The sequence below is a fragment of the Dryobates pubescens genome, chromosome 11, assembly GCF_014839835.1.
Source record: "Dryobates pubescens isolate bDryPub1 chromosome 11, bDryPub1.pri, whole genome shotgun sequence".
NCBI lineage: Eukaryota > Metazoa > Chordata > Aves > Piciformes > Picidae > Dryobates > Dryobates pubescens.
The window spans coordinates 13,876,514-13,900,016 of NC_071622.1; the positions used below are offsets into that span (position 1 = coordinate 13,876,514).

At 43.6% G+C, this 23,503-nt stretch overlaps 2 protein-coding genes across 3 annotated transcripts in view; both read right to left on the reverse strand.

Moving 5' to 3' along the window:
* The window catches only part of EDEM3 (ER degradation enhancing alpha-mannosidase like protein 3), a 33,956-nt gene extending 18,420 nt beyond the window's left edge, over positions 1-15,536 (reverse strand). For both annotated transcript variants that reach the window (XM_054165014.1, XM_054165013.1), the window contains exons 1-8: positions 15,182-15,536; positions 13,023-13,068; positions 8,259-8,359; positions 5,740-5,779; positions 4,056-4,168; positions 2,791-2,944; positions 1,590-1,724; positions 301-406 (exon numbers count right to left, since the gene is read on the reverse strand). In XM_054165014.1, the coding sequence (XP_054020989.1) occupies positions 301-406; positions 1,590-1,724; positions 2,791-2,944; positions 4,056-4,168; positions 5,740-5,779; positions 8,259-8,359; positions 13,023-13,068; positions 15,182-15,342 (856 nt within the window). In that variant the 5' untranslated portion in view covers positions 15,343-15,536. The remainder of the gene's footprint in view (positions 1-300; positions 407-1,589; positions 1,725-2,790; positions 2,945-4,055; positions 4,169-5,739; positions 5,780-8,258; positions 8,360-13,022; positions 13,069-15,181) is intronic.
* A 2,741-nt stretch (positions 15,537-18,277) lies between these two features.
* NIBAN1 (niban apoptosis regulator 1) overlaps positions 18,278-23,503 on the reverse strand; it is a 68,640-nt gene continuing 63,414 nt past the window's right edge. Inside the window, exons 13-14 of the mRNA XM_054165419.1 lie at positions 21,886-21,997; positions 18,278-21,351 (exon numbers count right to left, since the gene is read on the reverse strand). Of these exons, the coding sequence (XP_054021394.1) occupies positions 19,634-21,351; positions 21,886-21,997 (1,830 nt within the window). The 3' untranslated portion in view covers positions 18,278-19,633. The remainder of the gene's footprint in view (positions 21,352-21,885; positions 21,998-23,503) is intronic.

Consider the following 23,503-nt stretch of genomic DNA (forward strand, 5'->3'; position numbering starts at 1 on the left):
CACAAACAACCACAGACCCATTTAGATTTTTTTCCTTTATTTACAGAGGAATGTTTCAGAATTTACCCCAAGGCATTCTCCTCAGTATTAAAGTGAATCAGAGGACACAAATAACACGAGTATCTCTACCAGTACACCCTTCCAGAGCAAAGCCTGGTCTAATGGGTTTCTCCAGCACTGAAATTAGGCTACTCCACTTGCCTATCCCATTAATAGTTTTCAGTAAGGTAGGGAAGTGTGCTGGGGACAGTGTCTCAAGATCTTTTTCTTGCCTAAAGTCTAAGCCAGAACGCCACCCACCTTTGCGGACCCAGTCTCCAGTGTGAATGTTAATGGTGACACCCACTAAGTTGCTGCTGCGCTGCCGCTTCTCCCAGATAAAATCCAGTGCTTTCCGAGCATATTCCTGCAACAACAACAAACATTCATCACAGGAGACCAGAGAAACAATGATACCAAACACTACTTCTTCTGTCTCTTCAAATCAGGTTGCTAGGAAATCAGAAATTGTTTCCAATCTATTATAAAATTCAGTGCTACAAAGAGGGCAGGGATTGTCCCCCTGTACTCAGCGCCAGTGAGGCCACACCTTCAGTACTGGGCTCAGGTTGGGGGCCATCACTATAAGGAGGGCACTGAGGTGCTGGAGCACGTCCAAATCTTGTGAAGAGCGGATGAGGGAAGTGGTGTTGTTTAGCCTGGACCAAAGGAGGGTGAGGGGAGACCTTCTTGCTCTCTACAACTCCCCAGAAGGAGGTTAGAGCCAGCTGGGGCTCAGTCTCTTTTCTCAAGCAGCAATTGCTAGAATGAGAGGAAACAGCCTGACATTGAAACAAGGAAAATTTAGGTTGGACATTAGAAGAAACTTCACTGAAACGGTTGTCAAGCCCTGAAGAGGCTGCCCAGGGAAGTGGCTGACCTCATCCAACATGGCTTTGAACACCTCCATAGAGGGGCTGACCACCACCTCCCTGGGCAACCTGCTCCAGTGTCTCACCACCTTCACTGTAAAGAATTTCTTTCTAACCTCCAGTCTAAATCTGCCCTCTTTCAGCTTCAATCCATTCCCCTTGTCCTGTCACAACAAGCCCTTGTAAAAAGTCCCTCCCTAGAATTCTTGTAGGCCCCCTTCAGTTACTGGAAGGCTGTTCCAAGGTCTGTGCAGAACCTTCTCTTCTCCAGGCTAAACAGTCCCAACTCCTACAGGCTGTCCCCATAGGGGAGGTGCTCTAACCGACTTTTCTTCTTATTAGTCCTGATCCCACTACCCAAAAATTATGCAACCATTACCCTTCAGCTATGCTTCAGTGTAATTATGTTGTTTATTTTGTTTAAAAGTAGTTACACTATAGCAGAAGTAATTTCTGTGGTTTTGACCTTTAGACATAAAATAATCAAATGAATTCTTAGAGAAAAAGGCCATAAACACAACCAATCTGAAGGCACACACACACAAACCTTTTGTGTGTTAACAACTAAGGGATGCACCCCTTTCATGAAGCCAAAATTGGTTTTTCAAAATCACAGATGTAACACAACACTAATGAACAGCAAACCAAAAAACCCCCAAGGTATCATGGAAAGCAAACCTCAAATATAGATGTTCCTGTGAATCGGCTTAAAGCTGCAAACTCAAGGATCAAGGTACCTGCACAAGCTGTACAGGTATCAGTTTCTGTTCCTGTTCGTGCTTCTGGATGTCTTACCCCAAATTTTAAGTTAACCTAGAAGGAGGTGAGGGGAAAAAAAGGCAGAGATTATCATCTTTACTTTTACTATTTACACTCCTGTGATAGATTTGTAGAGCAACTCTGTAATCTATGCTCTTTTCTAAAGGCAAGGGGAACAAAAGAAAAAGATCACACATCCCCCTTCTGTTTTGCTCTGCTTTACCACTTGCTGTCAACTCAAACATGCACATAAAGTTCTCCCTAACTACCCAGAATACTCAACCCTCCAAAACAAGGACTGGCCCAAGTACCTGCTGCCTGGTTCACTGGAGAGATGGATAAAAAAAACCCCACTAATTCTAACAATTTATATACCAGCAAACCATGAACTCAGAACAGCTTGGCGAGTATCTTGCTATTCCTGGCTCCAGAGAACACTTGGTAAATGGTCCTGCTTTTGTGGCAGGCACAACTCTGCATTCTGGAGAGGGGCCTCTTAGCAGAGGACTGCCAAACCCTGAACGTTTTGAATGAGACATTTTCACGGGGAAAATGCTGATTCACTAAGCCTCAACCTTTAACTGATGGAAATGTTTCCAATCAAAGCCCCATCTCACAAACTCAATGGAAGATATGCACCAGAAGCACAGTTCTGTCATTTAAAATGATGAAAGTTTTTTACATCAAGTGAATGATTTTAGATGACAGCAACTTTTGCCCTCTTTAAAGTATGGATGTAGACTATGAAGATTAATTTCTGATAAATTCACAAGCAAGTGTCTGTGGTTTGTTCTTTCACTGTCTTAGTGAGAGATCTGTACCAAACCAAAAATTACTCTCTTCAGCTACTTGGTGCTGCCTTTAAGTAGCAGGGAGCAAGAAATCAGAAGACCAAGCTCAGCCAAGGTTACTGCTGTTACTATTTATCCACAACAATGCATATTAGAGATTCCAGAGCTGGAAATGTAGGGATTCAGGGAGCCTAAACCACTATTTCTTCAGCTTTTGATTTTCTGTACATTTATTAAACACAGAAATTATTTTAGAAACAGAGATAAAACCAAAACAACAAAAACTGCTTACAGAAGTAACTCTGAATTGCAGAAACCAGAGGACTTACTCTTGGATAAGGGAGACCACTAGTGGTGTTAAAAGCAGGTAAAAGTTTGTAGCCCAGTTCCTTTGCCATGTGCAGAAGTTCACCGTTGTACCACTGCATGTAGTCACCTTTTTCTTTCAGCATAATTGCCACTGAGTGCCCACCTAGGAGACCTCTAAATACAAGAAAAAAATATCCAAATCTCAAAAGGTGTATTTATCTCAACAGCAACATAATAATTCCACTATTTAGATGTCTATAGATATAACTGTGCTGTATTCCCATGGCCCTAATTTACAGGAATGCTAAGCATACACAACTCCCAGTTACATTCAAGGTTTGCTGCCAGTATTTTGGAAGCAATTCTTGTTTAGGACTACATCCTAAACTGCAGAGGATTCATTGATTCGTAGAGTTAATAGAGAACAGCCACCAGCACCGCTAAAACTGCATATAACAACAGAATTCTAGCACAGTGGGAGTTGGAAGGGATCTCTGGAGATCACCCAGTCCAACTCCTCCAGCAAGTTGTCCAGGATCACAATGTCCAAGTGAGCTTGGAATTTCTGCAGAGAAGACGACTCCACAACCTCTCTGGGCAGCCTGCTCCAGGGCTCCAGAACTCACAGCAAAGTAGTTTTTCCTTACATATTTAGGTGGAACCTCCTGGACTCCAGTTTGTGCCCACTGCCCCAGGTCCTGTCACTGGACACCACTGAGAAGAGTCTGGCCCCATCCTCTTGCCCCCCACCATTTAGCTCTTGGCTAGCATTCATCAGATCTCCTCTCAGGTTGCTCTCCTCTAGGCTAAACAGCCCCAGGTCTCTCAGCCTTTCCTCTTCAGAGATACTCAATAGTAGCTTTCAACTAACCTGCTCTGCTTCTGTGCTGAGCAGCACATTGGACTAGAGACCTCCAGAGTTCCATCCAACCTGAAATAATCTACTACACTAAGTACGGATATGTTCTATCCCTGAAATCAAGTATTGAACAGTGTAATTTATAAGCCTGTTTCCATTACAAAAAACCACTGCTACCCCAGCAGGAACAATTTCTTTTAATCCCAACAGCTACACCTGCAGCAGTGAGATGGGGGCCAGCTTGACTCAGGACCACTGCATCTGACAGCCTTGCTTAGGGCAGGTGTCAAGCTGCCCCGACACAGGCACAACTGTTGCAAATGAAGGAGCACAGAAAGTTGTGACTTAAGGGCAGTTCCATTAAAAAAACACACAAAACAAAATAAACACATTTTAAAGAGTTTAGAAAAGATAAAGATTACTCACCCAAGGACTCTTATGTTGGTTTCAAAGACAGATACAACTATGTCATTGTCTAAATTCACATCCTTTATTACTTTCCTTACAGCCTCTTCAAACTCTTTGGTTTTATTCAACACCTGCAATGCAAATATAACCAGGTGCTGAAGTTTCAGCAGCCACACTCAGGTGCAGAAGAACAAGTGCAATGAATTAAAGAAGGCAAAGTATTTAACATGCCTTGGATTGATATACATAGAATACATAGAATAGATGTTGTGGTCCTGCAGGGATGCCCTCTGACACTGTGCAAGCAGACATTAGTATGAATGCTTTTCTCATGAGACACATGAAAGAGAATCAAAGCTGTACACAAAGTCACTGAGAATGTACCTAAATTACCACCCAAGGACTTATTTGTTTTTCCCTTCTCCTGCTCACATGCCATGACTGTAGTGAAGCAGGACTCAGCAGGCTGCAGGCTGTGCTGGTAGAGTGGGCGACGACTGGATTGTTCCAAAGCCTCCCATATTTCACAGAAACTCCTACCCATGAGCTAAGGAGCCACATCCTTAAGTTTGGTGAATTGTTCTAGTACCCTTTCTCCTCCCAGCAGTTTTTCTTTTGTGCCTGAAGAACAGCCCAGGCATTTCATAGAGCGGTTTAGGTTAGAATGGACCTTTAAAGGTCCAATCCCTCTGCAGTCAGCAGGGACAACTACCAAGTGGCTGCTCAGAGCCACAAACAGTGTGACCTGGAATAGTTCCATGAATGGGACAGCTATCACCTCTCTGGGCAACCCTCACTGTCAAAAACTTCCTTCTCTCTAGTCTACCACGACCCTCACTTTCAAAATCTTTGTCCTTCTCTCTAGTCTAAATCTCGTGCTTTGAGTTTAAAACCGTCACCTGTGTCCTGTCACAACAGGCCCTGTTCAAAAGTCCCCTTTAAAGTACTGAAAGGCCTCAAGAAGATCTCCCTGGAGCCTTCTCTTCTCCAGACCAAAAAAACCCAACTCTCTCAGCCTGTCCTCACAGCAGAGGGGTTCCAAGCTTTTATTTTACATTTATTTTAGTCTTAAGGAGTCTTTAGGAATTGGACTCATCCAATTCATTATCTTAAGTGCCTTTAAATTCCACAAGTGTTAATCCTGCTCTAAGAGCAAAAAAAAATATATCAACCACAATAATCCATTTGGGTATCTGGTACAGACTGGAATCTCTTAATAAGAGGTGGAACATAGTAAGTTGGGCAACATTTCCTAGCAAATATAACCAAGGTTTCAGGGTTTTTTTGGTTTTTAAAGCATATTTAAGTGCAAGCAAATTCAACCATGAAACATGCACATACAATTTCAAAACTTAAGTAATTCAGTAGTTAAGAGATGTTCACCTACAGCATAAAGCTTTAGGGTACATGGGAAGGAACTTCATGTGTTTCTTTAAGCTAAAGCCCAAAGAAAAGCAAGTTAAAAAAGCATCAATGAAATGCAAAAGAACTGCTCTAGTTTTCTTTTGCAACAAACTCCAGACACCACCACTGCAACATCTGGAAGGTCTTACCAGCAAAGGCCACTTCAAACAGGTACCAGGTGAAGACAAACTACTAATTTTGACATACTATTTAAAAACATAGAGATCTAAAAACAAATCAGAGCATCAGAAGCCAATCTTTTTTGGTTTATCGAAGTTTATCAATAGATAAAACTTACCACAAGAGTGTCCAAGGTGTCAATCAAGGTCAGGGAGAACCTGTGAAACAAAATTTTAAATACATGTACTATAGACTTGGATGTGCAGAAATCTAATAAACTTTAACAGCAGCTGAATTCTCACAGACCACTTGCTGTTAAAAAATTAGTTGTACACAAGGTGTTTGAAATACCCTGTGCAGCTTCTTCCCTTCATTAGTGACCGGAGTAGGAGCTGTCTCAAACAAGCTGTGATTATAAAGATAGTTCTATTTACTGCAAAGCCTTCAGACTTCTTGGAAGCAGATTTATTCTAGTTTCCAATCAAATACTCAGAAACTCAGCAGAATGGTTCAAAGCCTTTTGCCAAACTATTTTTATCTTTCTTAAAAAAACAAACAAAGAAAAGGATGTTGACTTAAGTTGTAATAAAAAGACCCAGGAAGATCAAAAATCATCCCAAGCTAAATTTCTTCTCCCAGAAACTGTTCCAACTACCTACCTCAGAAAAAGCTGGAACTGGTTGCAGTCAAGCTCAGTGTTAAAATCAGTGGTGAAAGACTAAAGAAAATGGGCTTAGGGTGTTAAGAAACTTCTCCATGGAATACAATGGAACAAGAAAGAGGCAGTAATGGAGGCCTGAAGGTACATAGCAGCTCCTGGGCTAGGAATAAGTGAACAGCCTGTCACTATACAAAGATTTTTAAATGACACATGAAATGAAGAAAGCAGATGAGAATCTCCTCTTTGCTGTTTGTCTCAGCAAGTTTCACTTGATGCCACCCAGCACTAGCAAGTGGCAGGCTTAAAAAACTACTTATTCCATAGAAAGGAAACATCAAATCAGATCCACAGTTCCATACAGATCCACAGAATGCTTGAGGTTAGAAGTGACCTTTGAAGGTCATCTGGTCCAACCCCCCTGCAGTCAGCAAGGACATCCACAACTACAGTGGGCTACTCAGAGCCCCAAACAACCTCACCTGGAATGGTTCCAGGGAAGGGGCATCTACCATCTCCCTGGGACAACCTGGGACAGCACCTCACCACCCTCACTGTCAAAAAATTCCTGTCCTGTCACAACAGGCCCTGCTAGAAAGTCTGCCCTCAGCTTTCTGATTGGACCCTTCAAACACTGAAAGGACACGAGAAGACCTCCTGGAGCCTTCTCTTTCTCAGGCTGAACAACACAACGCTCCCACAGCCGCACCTCCTGAAGGCTAAGGGGAGACTTCATTGCTCTCTACAACTCCCTGAAAGGAGGTTGGAGCCAGGTGGGTGTGGGTTACTTCTCTCAAGTAACAAGCAATAGGACAAGAGCAAACAGTCTCAAGTTGTGCCAGGGGAGGTTCAGGTTAGATACTAGAAGAAAGTTCTTCACTGAAAGGGTTCTCAAACACTGGAACAGGCTCCCCAGGGAGGTGGCTGAATCCCCATCCCTGGAAGTGTTTAAAAGATGCAGAGATGTGGTGCTGAAGGGCATGGTTCGGCACCAGCACTTGCAGCGTTAGAGAATGGTTGGGCTTGATGATCTTACAAGGTTTTTTCCAACCAAAATGATTCTATACAGAAAGTACTAAATACTTACACTATTCAGTGCAGCTAAGGGGGTGACAAGTATTTTTACTCAATGTCACTATGCAAAAAGAAGGTCATTAAGAAGAGTGCATGACCAGGATTAAAAATACATTTGCTTGACACTTCTTTCTCATCAGTCATAGCTCCCAACACCTCCAAGGCAGCAGGCTTACAGAGGAATTCTAGACTATGGAGCTTTCATACAGGACAAAGAAAATAAATGAGCAAAACAGGCTTGGCATCAGAGAGTGAATTAGAAGGAATATTTAAGACAAGCCTGCAGCTTTGATTAACACTGTTCTGTTTAGAGACATTAAGCAGTGATACCAATAAAGAAAAAGCTATCATCTCTTTGTTATTAAGTATTTGCTCTATTAGCTGTACACACAGACAACAAATGAATCGCTTAAAGACAGACTCAGAGCAATTCAACTTTGCATGGAGAAAGGCAGTCTTTAAATCTACATTTTGCTGGCCAAAGCATCAGTACTTTGTATTATAAGCTATCCTAAAAGAAAAATGTGAAGGGTTTCCCTGCCTGAAAGCATGTTTTGTACTCAGGCTATCACACACATGATAATCATTTGACTAACTGTGTTTTCAGAGAGCTTCCTGCTATTAAAAAAAAATAAATCCATTTTCAATATCACTTCTAAGGCCAGCATAAAAGAGAACTGTTTACTGTTCTGTTCAGCTGATATTTAACCCTTCTAACCTCTACTGAGCAGACAAATTTGCAGACACCATAAATGTCAGCTCACATTTGGAAGACTTTCTTTGGCTCTCACTGCCCGGTCATTTCTTTTCCTGATTAACATACAATTTCACATCAGTTAGCATGGCAAGAGGAAATAATAAAAGGAAGTTTTTCATGTCAACTGAGCAAACAAGTTTTATGGGCTGCAGACTGTGCTGTCATTCCTAGATGCTTCCATGGCACAGCAACCATTTCAAACACTAACTTTCCCAAGGCGTCGTCCACATCCCCTCGACTCGGTTCCTGACCCCGTACTCGTCCACGACACGTTAAAGGCATGAGTTCATCAGCTGGATATGCATGCTCCTGTTGGGAAACAAAGCAGGAAACAAGTTAAAACTGGCACAGCCACTTCAGCAGCTCTTCAGAGGCTGATCAAAGGAAGCCAAATTACAGTCACAGAGTATTTGAGATGAGATGGCACCTCTGGAAATCATCTTGTCCATGGGTCAGCAATGTGCCCTTGTGGCCAAGAGGGCCAATGGTACCCTAGGGTGCATCAAGAAAAGTGTGTCCAGCAGGTCTAGGGAGGTTCTTCTCTGCCCTGGTGAGACCACACCTGGAGTATTGTGTCCAGTTTTGGGCTCTCCAGTCCAAGAGAGACAGGGATCCGTTGGACTCTCTCCAGCAGAGAGCCATGAGGATGATTAGGGCACTTGAGCATCTCCCCTGTGAAGAGAGACTGGGAGACCTGGGGCTGTTTAGTCTTGAGAAGACAGAAATGGGATCAATGTCTATAAAGATCTGAGGGGTGGGTGTCAGGCGGATGGGGCCAATCTCTTTTTGGTGGTGTGCAGTAATAAGACAAGCAACAATGGATACAAGCTTGAACACAGATGACTTCACCTCAACATGAGGATAAATGTCGTTACAGTGAGAGTGACAAGAACACTGGAGCAGGCTGCCCAGATTGGTTGTAGAGTCTCCTTCTCTGAAGACTTTCAAAACCTGCCTGGATGCATTCCTGTGAGGACACCCTAGGTGATTCTGCTTTGGCAGGAGGGTTGGGCTCAATGATCTCTGGAGGTCCCTTCAAACTTCCAACATTCTGTGATTAGTTAATTATGCATTTTCTGCACCCAGGTGTATATGATACTTCTTATGATGTTTTTTGGGCAGAAGTTATCATCTCAGAGACAAGTTTGAAAGCTTATGCAGGCTTCATCATGGCTGGCATTTTATGGAAAAACATTGAGAATTAAACTGTGAGGTAACTCTGGAAACATTTCTAAATGAAGACAAGTGACTTAGGGTCACAATCAGTAGCAGATAAAAACTTACAAGGTAAAATAATAAATGAGCAAATTACTACACAAGGCCTAACAAAAGATAACATTCATCAAAAATGCATTCCAAGACTGAGCCTTTTCCAAATAGAGGATTTGATTTTAAAGAGAGACATTGCTAGATCTTCTGGAAAAGCAATGGTTACTTCCCCTGTTTCTAGAAAAAGCACTCTGCAGAGCTGCACTGTGTTATTATTTCTTGTCAGTCGGGCAGAAACAACAGGAATGGCACCACTGCCTAAGTCAAACACAGTGAATAAGGGGCCTGTTCCTATTCCTTCCCAAGTCAACACAAGCTCTGTAGGCTTACACTACTCACACAGGGGGACATCACATGAAAGAAACTCCAAATGGAAATTAATCATTGTGCAATAGGAGAGGTTCACTGAAAAAAATTCAGCAGCCACAGAAATACTGGGTAAAAACTTGCTGATGGCTGGGCCCAAAGAGTGGTATGTTCAGTTTTGGGACCCTCACTTCAAGATGGACATTGAGTGGCTGGAGCAGGTCCAGAGAATGGTAATAAAGCTCATGAAGAGTCTGGAGCACAAGTCTTGTGAGAAGTGGCTGAAGGACCCAGGGTCACCTAGCTTTGAAAACAGGAGGCTGAGGGGGACCTTCTGGCTCTCTTCAGCTCCCTGAAAGTTGGGACCTGAAGACAGGTGAGGGTCAGCCTTTTCTCCCCAGACAGAAGTGACAGGACAAGAGGAAACAGCCTCAAGGTGTGCCAAGTTCTGAGGAGGTTTAGGTTGGACATGAGGAACAATTTCTTCCTCAAAAGGGTTGTCAAACCTGGAAAAGGCTGCCCAGGGCAGTGGTGGAGTCCCAGTCAGTGGAGGGACTGAAAAGCCACGTAGATGCGGTGCTGAGGGACATGGTTTAGTGATGACCTGCCAGTGCTGGTCACTGTTTGGGCTCAATGATCTTAGGTCTTTTCCAACCTAAACAATTCTATTCTGTTATGAATTGCATCTCCATTAGAAGCCCAACACAAGTGATTTGGGATGCAGCTTCTCTGTTCTGATTTCCTTAGGAAACTAGCTGCTGTGCTGTGCTCCCCAATCTTACTTTTAGCACAGAACATGTGGCAGGATAAAAAGTTCAGTTACTGCACTGAAAGAGCAAGCAAACACACTCAAAGCCTTTCCAAATATAAGGTACAAAAATAATCTATATTCAAACATGAAACAGAGAGGAAAAGAAGGAACAACCTTCTGTAAATAAACAGCTCTTACATCAACCTCTTTTGAAACTGATGGTTTGCTTCCCTCTCTACCACCCTCCCAACCGTTTCGGTCTTTGCACGACTCCGTTCTCCCCAAGTTCAATTACAAAAGCCAGAATTTAGATCATTTTAATACAGCTCAGAGGTTTCTCAGTATTTCTCACAAATCCTCAGATGTGAGTATTTGTGCAAAGTGTTCAGAAAAACAGATTAAAGAAACACAGGACAAAACCAGTGTCAAAACTCAACTCTTTCATTTAAGTCCAGGAGAAAAAATGTGATAAAAATGCTACAGGAAAGGGACTTTTAGTCCTACAAAATCATCTGGAACTAGAAGCAAGTTGAAAAAGAAAAGTTCACTTGTTGTCTGTCTACAGCAAGAAAAGCTTCTAGGTCAAGTGATTTCCAACTTGCAACTTCTCTCCCTTCAAGTGACCTCAAAGGAAGGTAGCAGGATCCAGTAAATACGAAAACACAGCACAAATATGACAGGTTTCAGGAAAATTATTACACAAACAGAGCTCAACGGATCCTCTGCAATTTCTGCACGTTCTGACCCAAAAGATGACACTGCCTCGTGTCAGGACTGTAAATTCAGGGTAGCACAGTACTTGAAGAATGAAAGAAGATACACTTCTACTAGTGCTGTATACCAAGAACCACCTACTGGCCTCAAGTGACTGACAGTTCCACATACTCCTTCTGACAGTCAAGAAGAAAAAAGACGTGATTAGAACAAACGTTGTTCAAAGACTGAAAGAAAACAGCAGCTTTTTCTTAAAGCTTCTGTTAACAAGTGAATGAAAAAAAAAAAGAAAAGACAAGATGACTGGATGATCTCCAGAGGTCCCTTCCAGCCCCTAGTATTCTGTGATCTCAGTGGCAAGAGTTTCGCCCCTTGCATGCAAAGATGAGTTTTCAGTCTTCTAAATTCACAAGCCTGTAACGTATATTAATAGAAACAGAAAAGCACAGCTTTTCAGCTGCCTGTTTCAAAAGCAGCTGCAAAAATACCTCCTTCTCTGTCAGAATCAAGCCTGATACCCTAATCTTTTCTTCAGCTTCGAGCAAACAAGTCATATTTCTCTGTTTGTTCAGTGCTCCAGGATACGTGGCAAGTAAATATCCTTTTGGCTTCCAAGTTTCCAGGATCACTAAAGTCATTCTTCTCTTTCATCCAGCGTTTTCTTGCTTCAGAAGAAAACGTACCAGTTTGCAGCTTATCACACAAGGAACAGCAGAAGCCTTTCCACTGGTGTATTACATTTTATCCAGTTTTGCCAAATATTTAACAGTTTTTACCTCAGAATGCCATGGGAAATGCAGGCCAAGGTTTTTCCCCCCCATGGAAGCAGGTCCCAGGCAACCAAAAAGCCTGATGGTTGTTAAAGTGCTAAGGTGCCAAAAGCAAGAGTTAAGAGTAAAAGAAAAACTACACCCACTTTGAGAATACTCTTGGCTTGGCTTTCTACTCATTCTTAGAAACTTTTAATCCTACATATTAAAGTGTTAAACCATAAAAGAGAAACTGGGCCATGTGGCAAGATACTGTCAAGGGACAGCAGTTTGTCCTGCAGGAACTGGGACAACTGAAAAAAGAGGGGTTTCTGCAACAGCCACAGAGCATGTGCACAGACTGTTAACAAAGTCAGCAAGGATGTGTTCTTTAGATGTTTTTTCTTCACATTTACAGTTTCTCCCCAGCAGTGTATTGCTTTTTAGTATAAATCTGAAAGTAATTATTACTTGAGGAAAGTCAGCCCACACTAATTCTCTATTCTTAAACAAACCTGAACTAAGCTAATGTGTTTCAAGATTGATTAGAGTGCAGAATGGTTCACACAGCCAGAACATGAAGATACCTGCACAGAAAATCATGAGTCATATTAAAACAGACCATAGTGAGTGTGGCTCCCTGTCATATGACAGTCACATACTCAGAAGAGGCTGTAATGTGTAGGTATGGCCCCAGATCCCCTTTATGCTCACAAAGCCACTCAACTCCATCTAACATGCCCCAGAAGAAATACAGTACTCCATTTTTACCAAGAAGTAAGAGCGGTTTGTATTCTCCAGAACCTACTGACTAGGCAGCTTTCTTCAGCTACCTTTTCCTAGTATTGTTAGGAGTCTGGAATTTCAGCCTAAATACTTTGTCAAAGAACAGCACTGCTTGCATCTTCATGTGAGATAAACTGGTTTGAGAAATATCAGGCAGAGATTAATAAAAGTTATTGCTAGTAATTCCTAGCTTTTATAACCCTCCTGAAACTGCTCCTCCTGAAAGTAACATTTGTTAATGTCTTCTTACAGGCTATGCAGGTGTCCTTACTTATTTTAGCCTTGTTTTTGTCCCTACCTCCCTGCTGTTCCTCTGGAAAGTCACATACTGTTGGTTGTTTTCTCTTGCAGGCCAGCAATAAGAACTCTAAAACAATTAAACAAGTATTCTACTTACCATATAATTGCTATATGCATGGTCAAACATTTCAAGCACTTGGTTTCTAAAAGAGATAAAAAGGGCAAGCATTAGTGGTCTGCCTCATAATGGCCTTTAAACACACCATCTTAGAACAGCAGGGTGTGTTACACTTTAATATCTGAGTATCAGTAGCAGGTATTCTCTACTCAAGTCAGTGAAATTCAGCATCATAATTGTTCCTAATTTGGCTACTTGCATTCACTGCAGAATGACTATTACTAATATGAAATTATGGATTTGGGGATCTCTTTTAACCTCCTGTGTTTCTCCCTAAAACTGCTCTGATGTCACCAACACATTAAAGCTAGAGATGGGACACAAAAAGAGATGCTCAGCAAAAAAAAGGCAACTAGAATTATGTTCTGCTTGTAATCACCAATAGTAAAACCAACTGACACAGTATAAATTCCTCTCTGTGATTCAGAAAAGGACCATAAGTCATGAGGTACACCTCTTCCTTCCATTCAAAGTCTTGGCACACAAATACTAAAGAAAAGCCTTGTAGACACATTTATTTTATGTGTTTGAAAAGCAGTCAAGGTGAGAAATGCCACTATCTAAATAATAACTGGGCTTTTTGAGAGGCAGCACTACCTCCAAGCCTTCCTGCTTTACAGAGGAGCCCTGCAAGGCAGAAGAGCACACTAACTTCTCAGCTACATCAACATCACAATCTCTGCTGATAAGACTCCCAACCTTAGTTATACTGTGATTAAGAGAGAAGAATGCTGCAATTATAGACAAAATATCTGATTTAGTTCAATGACTTGGAAGTTTTAAGAAGCAATTTTAACTCATCAAATGCATTAAGTCATCAAAAGCACAGTGTGATGCTTTTGTCAGGGACTTCATAGCCTGGCTGCAGCAGGTAAAACCCTAGGGTTTGGCCAATGACAATGCTCAGCAATGTACCACACTGAGAGCTGCCTAAAACTTTAATTTCTTTACAGCCAATTTACATTCATTTTCTGAAGAATTTCTGTGACTGACATGACCTTGCCATTAAATAAATACTTACATTACCTGGTATTCAGAAATGACCCAGCTTGGTGCCCCCAAAAAGGAAGCATGGCAAGACATGGGGCCATCTGATGATAAAGTGAGTGCAAATTATGACCATAAAGCTTTAAAACCCAATTGGTGAATGAAATGTATACTCTTTCTGCAGTCACATGGAGAAAACGTGCAAAACATTAGGCACAAAAAGTACCCTGAGAGGGCAAGATGGAGAACCCCAGTAACTGTAAACACCAGAGGTAAATATCAACTTATATCTAATGATTAATAACTCTTAGGGTATCCAGAGTGTTACTCCAGCAGACTTTTTGTATCATTATTTTGTGCAGCTGACCAGTAGACGGGAAGAAGACAATGATGAAACTGTCTCAGTAATATACCAAGATTATGATATGCTTGTTTACTTACTTGTCTAAAAAAACCCTCTACTCCATAGAGTGCAATCCCCTGCCACACTGCCTGCAATGTTTGTTCTCCAACTAGAAACTACACCACAAGAGAAGCAGCTTCTCATATGTACGTACATAGAGGATGAAAGCAGATTACCTTACATACAGGAACTAGGCACAAACACATGTAAACATTTACCTTTTTTATGACTCCCAAACAGTCACATGTTCCAGAGGCACAGCCATAATTAAACCAACTGACTACGAATACAGATTTACCTTTGATCACTTTTATACATAATTACACGCAACCACTGGCTTCACTCTTCAAGACTGCATCTCCCAAGCATATGGCACAAGGGGTTGACTCCACATGAGGGGCAACCAGACCCGAAATCCCGTCCCAGTTCTAGCACACACATCTCAAACAGTGATGAGAGACCGATGCCCTGCATCTCCTAGAGTCTTCGGTGAGGGGGGGAAAAGGGACGGACAGGAGCTCAGGTGGCCAAGGGGCGCACCCGTACCCGTCAAGCCCAACCCAACAGCAGCGGGCCGCACAGATCCCCTGCCCCAGCAGGACGAGGGCACACCGGTGCACCGCAAAGCCATGGCGGTCACACAGCACAGGCCCTGCCGGCCGCACACGACTCCGGCGGCTCCGAGGACGACCCGGCGCCGCCGCCGTTTCACTTCCCCCTTTCCCTCCCGGCCCGGCCCACCACTCACCCCAACTGGCGCTTCTCTTCCTTGCTCATGGCCCCGGCGCCCGGGGCAGCCGCCAGCACGGAGGAGGCGGAGAGCAGGCCAAGGGCCAGGAGCTTCCACGGCCTCCTCCAGCGGGGCCCTGGCTCGCCGCCGCCCTCCTGGCAGCCCGCAGCTCCGCTCATGGCCGCGGCCGCCTGCCCGCTGCCGCTAGGCCCAGGCCCGGCCCCGGCCCATCTCTGTCGCTGCCCGCCCCTCACTGCACGGCGGCCGCGGCTCTCCCAACGCCGACGCGCAGGCGGAAGCAGGGGCCGGCCCCTCGGCTTTCCTGTGGCGTAGTCAAGGAAACCGCCTGGCCGCGCCGCGCCGCTTCCGGGTACCGGCTGTCCCCCGCCCAGACACGCGCCGCGCCGTCCGGCCAATCGGAAAAAGGGAAGGGGCTCCGGGGAGTCACGTGACAGCAGGCGGATCATGTGAGGGCAGCAGCCCGCCGGGAGAGAGAGGGAGACGTGGACAAAAGGAAGGGCGGCGGCGTCGGACTACGGCTCCCGGCATCCACCGCGGGGCTGAGCGCTGCGTGTCCTGAGGCGAGCGGCCCCGGCCCGCCGCGCCCCGCCCCTGCAGGGGTTTGCTCCGGGTGCCAGGCGAGCCCCAGGGCTGCTGTGCATAGAAAACTGAGTGAATGCCTAGGTTATAGCAACGCTCTTGAAGTTAAACATACTACATGGTCTGCCGAAGAGAATTACTGGCCAGGGGCTCTATGGTATAAAGCTGTTCACGTTGTATGAACAACGTGTGTCTTGCTGGGGACTAGATCATAGAATCACAGAATTGCTTTGGTTGGAAAAAACCTTTAAGATCATCGAGTCTAACCATTATGTAACTCTACTAAGTTACTAAACCATATCCCTCAGCACCACATCCCTGGTCTTTCAAAACCCCTCCGAGGGTGGGGATTCAATCACCTTCCTGGGGAGCCTGGTACAGTGTGTGAGGGCCCTTTAATGGAAGAAGGTTCTTCTGATGTCAAACCCAAGCCTCCCCTGGTGCAATTTGAGGCATGTCATTTGGTCCTTGGGGAAGAGACCAACCCCCTTTCAGGGGGTTGTAGAGACAGGTCTCCCCTCAGCCTCCTCCAGATCAAACAACCTGTTTCCTCAGATGCCACCCCCTCCACCCCCCCCGCACTTGTTCTCCAGACCCTTTGCCAGCTTTATTGCCTTTCTTTGGATCTGCTCCAGCACTTCAATGTCCTTGTAGGGCCTATAACTGAACCCAGTACTCAATGTGTGGCTTCACCAGTGCTGAGTACAGGGGGACAATCACTTTCCTGGTTCTGCTAATATATATATCATAATACTAACCCACACACCCCTCTTACCTACAAGAAGCTCCATAACTGCAAGACCACCCCTGTCAAAGCATGTGCTATGATTTTTGTAGATAATGTTGTTTTACTTGAAGACAAAGAAGCTGTAAACCAATTGGGTATTGGGATGTTGTACTTAAATTGTTGATAAATTGTTTATAATATGTGGGGAATTTGGGGGAGATGTGCTGGCTTTGTCAGACGCTGCCTAACCTCAAAACTGGTGTCACATTGTTAAAATCAGTCTCTCTGCTTTGTGTGTATATGTGTGTGCACACTGGGTGAAAGGCAGCCCTCAATCAGGGAAAGCGCTGGGCAAGCTTCTCCTTAACTCACTCCCCAAGTGCCTTTTTTCAATATACAAAACCCCAATGAAATGATCACACACAGACACAAAACCAGCCTGCCAATGATGGAAGGGAAGAGCTGACTTTATTTCCGTGACAAGCGTTTTTACAAGGTTCTAAGCAAGATACAATGTGTTTCATATCCTGTCCTTTAAAACTGGCAACCCCATGAAATAAAACAGTGGAAACAGCCCCTAGCCTGCTTCCCTTAAGGCTCCTAAACCTCAACCCTCCAGGCACTGAAAGGTGATTTATTACTGTTCCTTGTTTACAGGCAAAATAATTCATTCCAGGTAAGTGCAGGAAAATCTAAGAGAGCAAGAAAAAATACTGAATGGGTGGATTATTGTAATATTTGATCAGCAGTCCAACATAAGCTGGCAGATTGCTGACCTCTAAATTGCTGTCACCTCTCCCCACGTCTGGTTAAAGACAAGAAAAATAATTTTCTCTCATGGTTTTGCAAGCATACAGAAAACGTCCACAAAAGTGAAACATCAGCCTTCAATTTAAATTGCAGAAGAAGGTGATGTACAGGTTAAATCTTTCCCTTTCTTTCCCATCCTGCTTGTGAAAAACAAGTATGCCAAGCATCTGTATTTAACAGCTCGGTTCTTTGATATTACAGGAATATATTACCCAGACCTAAGCCTGCCACAGAAATAGCTCAAAAATGACACTGATGGGAATGTTCCTGGTGCGTATTTTCTGAACAGATATATCCAATTCACATTAGCCACAGGAAAGAGCCTCTGTAGGAGGTGGCAGCCTTTTTCACAGAGTCACTGTCTTGCTGGTCCTCTTTTGTACAAAACACTCTATTAAAAAACCGTCACGTCCCCTAATTTAAGCATGGCTAAAAGAGACTGTGGCTACTTAACTGTAAAGCACAGGTTATAAATTTGAAGTCCCTTGATGCTCAGTACCAATTAGAAATAGCTAATGATGTGTAAAAACAAAGGAGCTGACAGTGGACTAACTAATGACTTGTAAAAGAAATTGGCTGACAGCGGTTTGTGTGTTGACAAATTGCTGGTTTTGCACAAAATATTAGGAGGAAAGGAGTACAAAGTACTTTTGCAAGGAAAACATCTGTGACCTTAATGTTTCTGTACCACAACAGAGCTTCTGGAATAAATAGGGAGTTGCATTTCTCGTACAGCAGTGACATTGCACTTGGGCTAGTTACTCAACAACGTTCTTTACTCATGCAGTAATATTTGCCTGTGCCACTAGTGTCAATTCTCTGTTAGTATTATAGCATGTTTTGATAGCATTAAATAATAGGCTTTGCATAGTTTGTTGAAGTTAAATGCCAACAAGCATTATGCTCTCAGGACTTTGTTATTTCTTCCCATGTCTCTTTGGTTGTAAATCTTGCAGTCTTTACTGTATTAACCTTTGCTGCCCTGTATTATATTTATTCAGAAACAGTCTGAAACACCAGGTCAGATTTTTAAGGTGCCTTAAACCAGTATTTGAAGTGAGGTCTTGAGCTCTAAAGCCCAATTTATTAAAATATTTGGTTTCATTTCCAAGTTTTCCTGGGCACAGTCTGTAAATTGTGCATGCAAATAATGTATCTAAGCAACCCTGGGCATAGATCATGGCTGGATACAGGTGATAATATGCCAGCTCTGAAAGCAATAGCTCTCTTGTTAGTAACTGCTTTTGAAATGTGATCCTGCCCTCAAAATCTAAGCATCTGTGAGTAACCTTTGGCTGCTTTTTGCTTGTTAACATTTGTATTAGGAATTATATGCAATTATGATGATATTTCACAATAATTGCAGTTTTTATGTAATTTCCACACCAAACAAGGCCTCTGGAGCTGGGCAACTCAGTCATGGAAATGGCAGGGCTCTCTCAGTCATGGGAATGGGAATGGCAGGACTCTCAATACTCTGTTAGATAGCCCTCATGAATCTATTTGATGGGGGGAAGGAAAACAGAAAGATGCTGCCTAATGGTTGACAGTTATTGTAAACATTCTCGTCTCTCCCTTCCATAAAATAAAACAAAATAAAATAGCTGTAAAGTGCACTGGAAGGTTAAATCACCCAGAAGTGCAGAGTGGGACTGAGAAACCTGCTCCCATATTTTTTCTCCATTTTAAATATAGCAATAAGAGAAAAGAATAACCACCAGGATACTTGCTTGACTTTAATCGCCATCAAAACATTAAAATAATTAAGTCATCAGTTTGCAGAGTTGGGATAGAGTGTGGTGTATGAGCAACCTACTAACTTAACTATTTGTTTCTGTTTAACTACTGCAAGTTGTGTTGATTTCCCATAGACTGCATGCACATACTAAAAGCACCCTGGGATAGCAATGTATGTACCAGCCACCTAAGAATCATGGCAGTGCTTGTCAAATCCATCCATTTAAAACCCAGGAGCTATTCCCCTGCTCCAGAACCTAAGAACACTTAAGCTGTTCAAGTCACTTTCTAGCTGGGGATGAGCTGCTTTTCAAGTGTTCAGTGGTCACGCTCTCAGGCTTTTTCTAGACATGTAAAAGGTGGCAAATTTTAGGTGAATGATGAGATTCCCCAGCAATAACCTGCTTTTGAACAGTGAGGGCTTTAACCAAGGAGAAACCTTTCTCCATGGGGAAGGGATCCATGCTGAAACTGCAAGAGCTGGTAACACCACCACAAAGCCCATTTCCTCTAGCCCCAACCCAATTAAGTATTCACGATTAAACATGGATTACTGGGATAAAGAAATCATGCAGGGCTGGGCTGATGAATGCTTCTTATTCTTCAGAGTTTTGTTGTACATGACTATCTTCTCTGTTCTCTTCTGTGAAAATACCTTTTACTTCTGTACTTGTTATTTCTGTGAGTGAGGCTGAGTCATCTTCTGGCTTCCCTTCACCCTCACCAGCCTGTGTTTCTTTTATGATGTCTCTGGAGCTAACCTCGCCCTGCTCTGGCACCACAGAAACCAGCACATCCATCAGTCCTGTGCTTGGGTTTTCCATATCCAGAATGGGCACTTGTGCTGTGCTTGCATTGTCATCAGGGTTATGAAGCAAGCTCTCAGTCCCTACCTCCACCAGGACAGCCTGGCCATTCCCTGTTCCTGCTTCCTCCTCATCTAATCTTTTGCCTTCAGACACATTTTCAGCGTGTTCCTCTGGCTGCAGTTGGTTGCTTTCACAGCTTCCCACACCCGTGTACCAGATGCTTTGCTTCATCTCCCCCTCTGCCTGTGTCCCCTGAGGCATAGTTGAGCCTTCCACCAGCCATTCTGCTTGGCCAGTATAGCAGGGCCCCTTGGACACATTCACTATGTTCATACCATCTGTCCCCAAACAAGATGAAGATAGTTGGTCCTCCTTGAACTTCGCACATTCTGCTGCATCTTTATCCACCATTGTCTGGCTCACTTGAATTTCTGCCACAGCCATTTTGTTCATCTCCTTGTTCCCTTTACTGTGATCCTGCAACTTTAACATCTCACCTTCACAAGTCTCCTTTATGTTCTCAGTTGGAGTATCTGCTGGTATCTCAACCGCTACCATCAGCAAACTCCTTATCTCGTTCACATCATCAAGGGGTTTACAGCTCTTTTCTTCTGACTTGCTTTCTTTTCCAGGTTTATCATCAAACCCTCCTTTCCCAGTCTTTTCATCCTGGGAAGTTACCCTTGTCTCAGTACTCGCTCCTTGGTCATTGCTTGCTTTTTTACTATCCTCTTCAAACCTTCCTGCTGCATTTTCACTCAGATGTGATTCTTCCATAATTTCTTTTTCTCCCTCGATTTTCTTCTCAGCATTCCCTAAAATCTCTGCTTCTGCTGCATTATCACATGGGGAAATGAGCTTTATTTCAGCACCTTCTTCCTGTGCTTTGCTGTCTTTTTCAGTGCCACTGCAAAACCCAGCAGCTACTGCCACCTGACTCTCAGAAGTTACCTTTTCCTCCACTGCTCTTTCATCTACCTCAAGTTCTTTTTTAGGTCTAGCTCCAAAATCTCTCACTGCTGTTTCAGTCTCAGGACCAACTTTTACCTCCACAGCTTCCTGTTGTGTCTTAAGCTCCTCCTCAGTGTTCACTACACACTCTGCTTTCCCCACATCTTCATTCTCCACAGCACTTCTTTCCTCTGCAGTTTCTTGTTTTGTGAAGGTAGATGAAAGGGACTCTTGGTTTTGAGCCATGTCTGTAACCAGCACTTCTTCCCTTTTGCTTGCCACATGAACAGAATTGACTGCCTCTTTGTCTGGTGACTTCCTATCATCAGCATCCTTCTCCCAGGAAATCTTTTCTGTCACGACAAGAGTTTCATCACTTTGTGTCTCAGTGTCTGATGCCTCAGCCCGAGCAATGGAAGGCTTCTTTGCAGGAGTGGTCTGGGCTGATCCTGAAGGAGTCTTCAGGTCTGTTAAGCTGGACACGCTTTCACAGGGCAAATTCAAGTTATCTTCAAAGAGGTTGTGCTTCTTCAGAATGGCAGCCTCTTTAATCACTAAATAAAACAGAAAGATCAAACTGATGTGGGAAAGACTGACAGAGATACTTGGAGAAGTGCTTGAAGTATTTTATCTCTATATGCCATCAAAAATAGTTTAGTTTTCTGACACAGAAGCAGAGAGATCTGCAGGGAGCCCTGCACAGGCACCAGTGATGCACTGGAAAGTGCATCCAGCAGTGTATTTAATTTGAGGAAATTAATTTTTGCTGCAAATAAGGACATAACTTCACTCCTTGGCCTAGGGAATCAAAATGGAATGAAGTTTGTGTAATTACCTTTTGTTAGCAATAGGCCTTTGCCAAGCTATAGCTCTGAGCTTCCCAGGTTTAGCAAAGTTGCCCCATAATTCAGATTTCAGGGCTTGCCACAAGTGAGCTGAATTCAAACACTATAGCATTGTAACCACCAGTCCTCAGGAAAGTGGGACCTGGGTCTGAAACAGCCGGGTGAGACTCCAGGAAGCTCGGGAGCTCAGGGAAGCTCAGGTGTCAACAGCAAAAATTGCTGTCCTCTCAAGAATGTCCTCACCTTTCAGGGCTTCCTCAAGCAGTGTTTGATACAAAATCTCTTCATACACATTCTCCACTTGGATCATATTAGTGTAGTCAGCAAAAATGAACTGCTCATACTTCTGCAGCTCCTGTGCAGGCACACAAGAAAAGGACAGTCACAAATCTGAGAGATTCTGACAGTTCTCCTTCAGCAGAGCACTTTGGAGATGATGTCAAGCAGGTCCTGCCATGTTCCTGAACTGTTTGAACTGTGACTAAACAAACTCTGTATCTTCACAATCTATGATGTATTTATCAAACAGCACTCTTGCACATTTAAATGCTCTATGGATTGCTGTCATCTGTCCTATACTGAACACCTCTGCAATAAATACTTGGTGAGGAAGTGCCTCACTGGCTGTTTGTCCAAGGAGGTGAGTCCATGATGAGCATGGGAGGAGAACACAGGGTTTGGTTCTGTTTTTCTAATAGGTGTGTACCATTTTTAGCTTACTGAATTTACATACAACAGGCTGTCCAGACAATAACTGAGTCATTATCACTGAGCAGCTGCTGGGTTGTCTATAAAAAGTAAATTAAGTGACCTCTGCCTACTTCTAGAAGAGGTGCCTATGTACAAACATCTGGAGGTTTTGAGGTAAAGGCTTGACTGGGCAGGTCTGTGCCCAGCCATAAGCTAGCTGCTCATTTCTACAGAGGCACAAACACAAAAGGCTTGTGGGAAATGAAACAGAGGGTTGGTGGGAAGTTTGCACCACTTCCACCACTTCCTCCATACTGTATGACAGTGTCACCATGTGGGACTCGCCCTCTCTCCACACATTCAAGGTGATGAAATGCTTGCCTCTGTGTGTAGATGCTGTATATTGAATGAACTGCTGACACTCTACAAGGGACTATTATTTGGGAGATAGTGAAGAAAACAGAATGACATACAGAAGAGAGTGGGTTTAAATATGTTTGAAAGTTGTAAATTGTAATAGTCCATACCCAAGGCCTCACAAAGCATAACTTGGCAAAATGCATAGTTTTAAACTTGGTTTTGAAACTGAAGCAAGCTGGAGGGCATCAGTGAGAGCAGCACACTGTAGGTAAGAGCTTACAGCCTCTGGGAACTGATGAACATCAAGGGAAATAAAAGGGCAGAAAGGCTGGGATGGCTTAGGGCAGCCACCTTTCAGCAAGCAGAGTGAGAATGCAGGAGGATATGCAGGGGCTTGAAAAAGGGCACAGATTATTTATTTGGAGGCGATGTGAACAGCATTCCAGCTGGCCCCTGATGCAGCCACACTGATAACATCTCCATGAAACTCTGGTAGCCACATTTGTTGAGTATTAACCTACCCCCAGGACTAAGGGCAACAGAGATCATGTCTGCAGGTTGGTTTCCTGGAGGCTGATGCAATTTCTTCCATTTAAAATTAATGAAAGCAAGTGCACAGCCTGCCTGCTTGCTGGTCCTGCTGCCCAAGCAGGTATTTGGCATTGAAGGAGGCCATTGGCAGATGCTGGGTATGCTCAGGGTGCTGCTGAAGAAGAAAGTGCCCTCTACTCACGGGCTGAGGAGACTTCAGGGCTGCTGAACACAAAGAGGAGCTCATAACCTACAATTGTAACTGTCAAGTGGGGTCCAC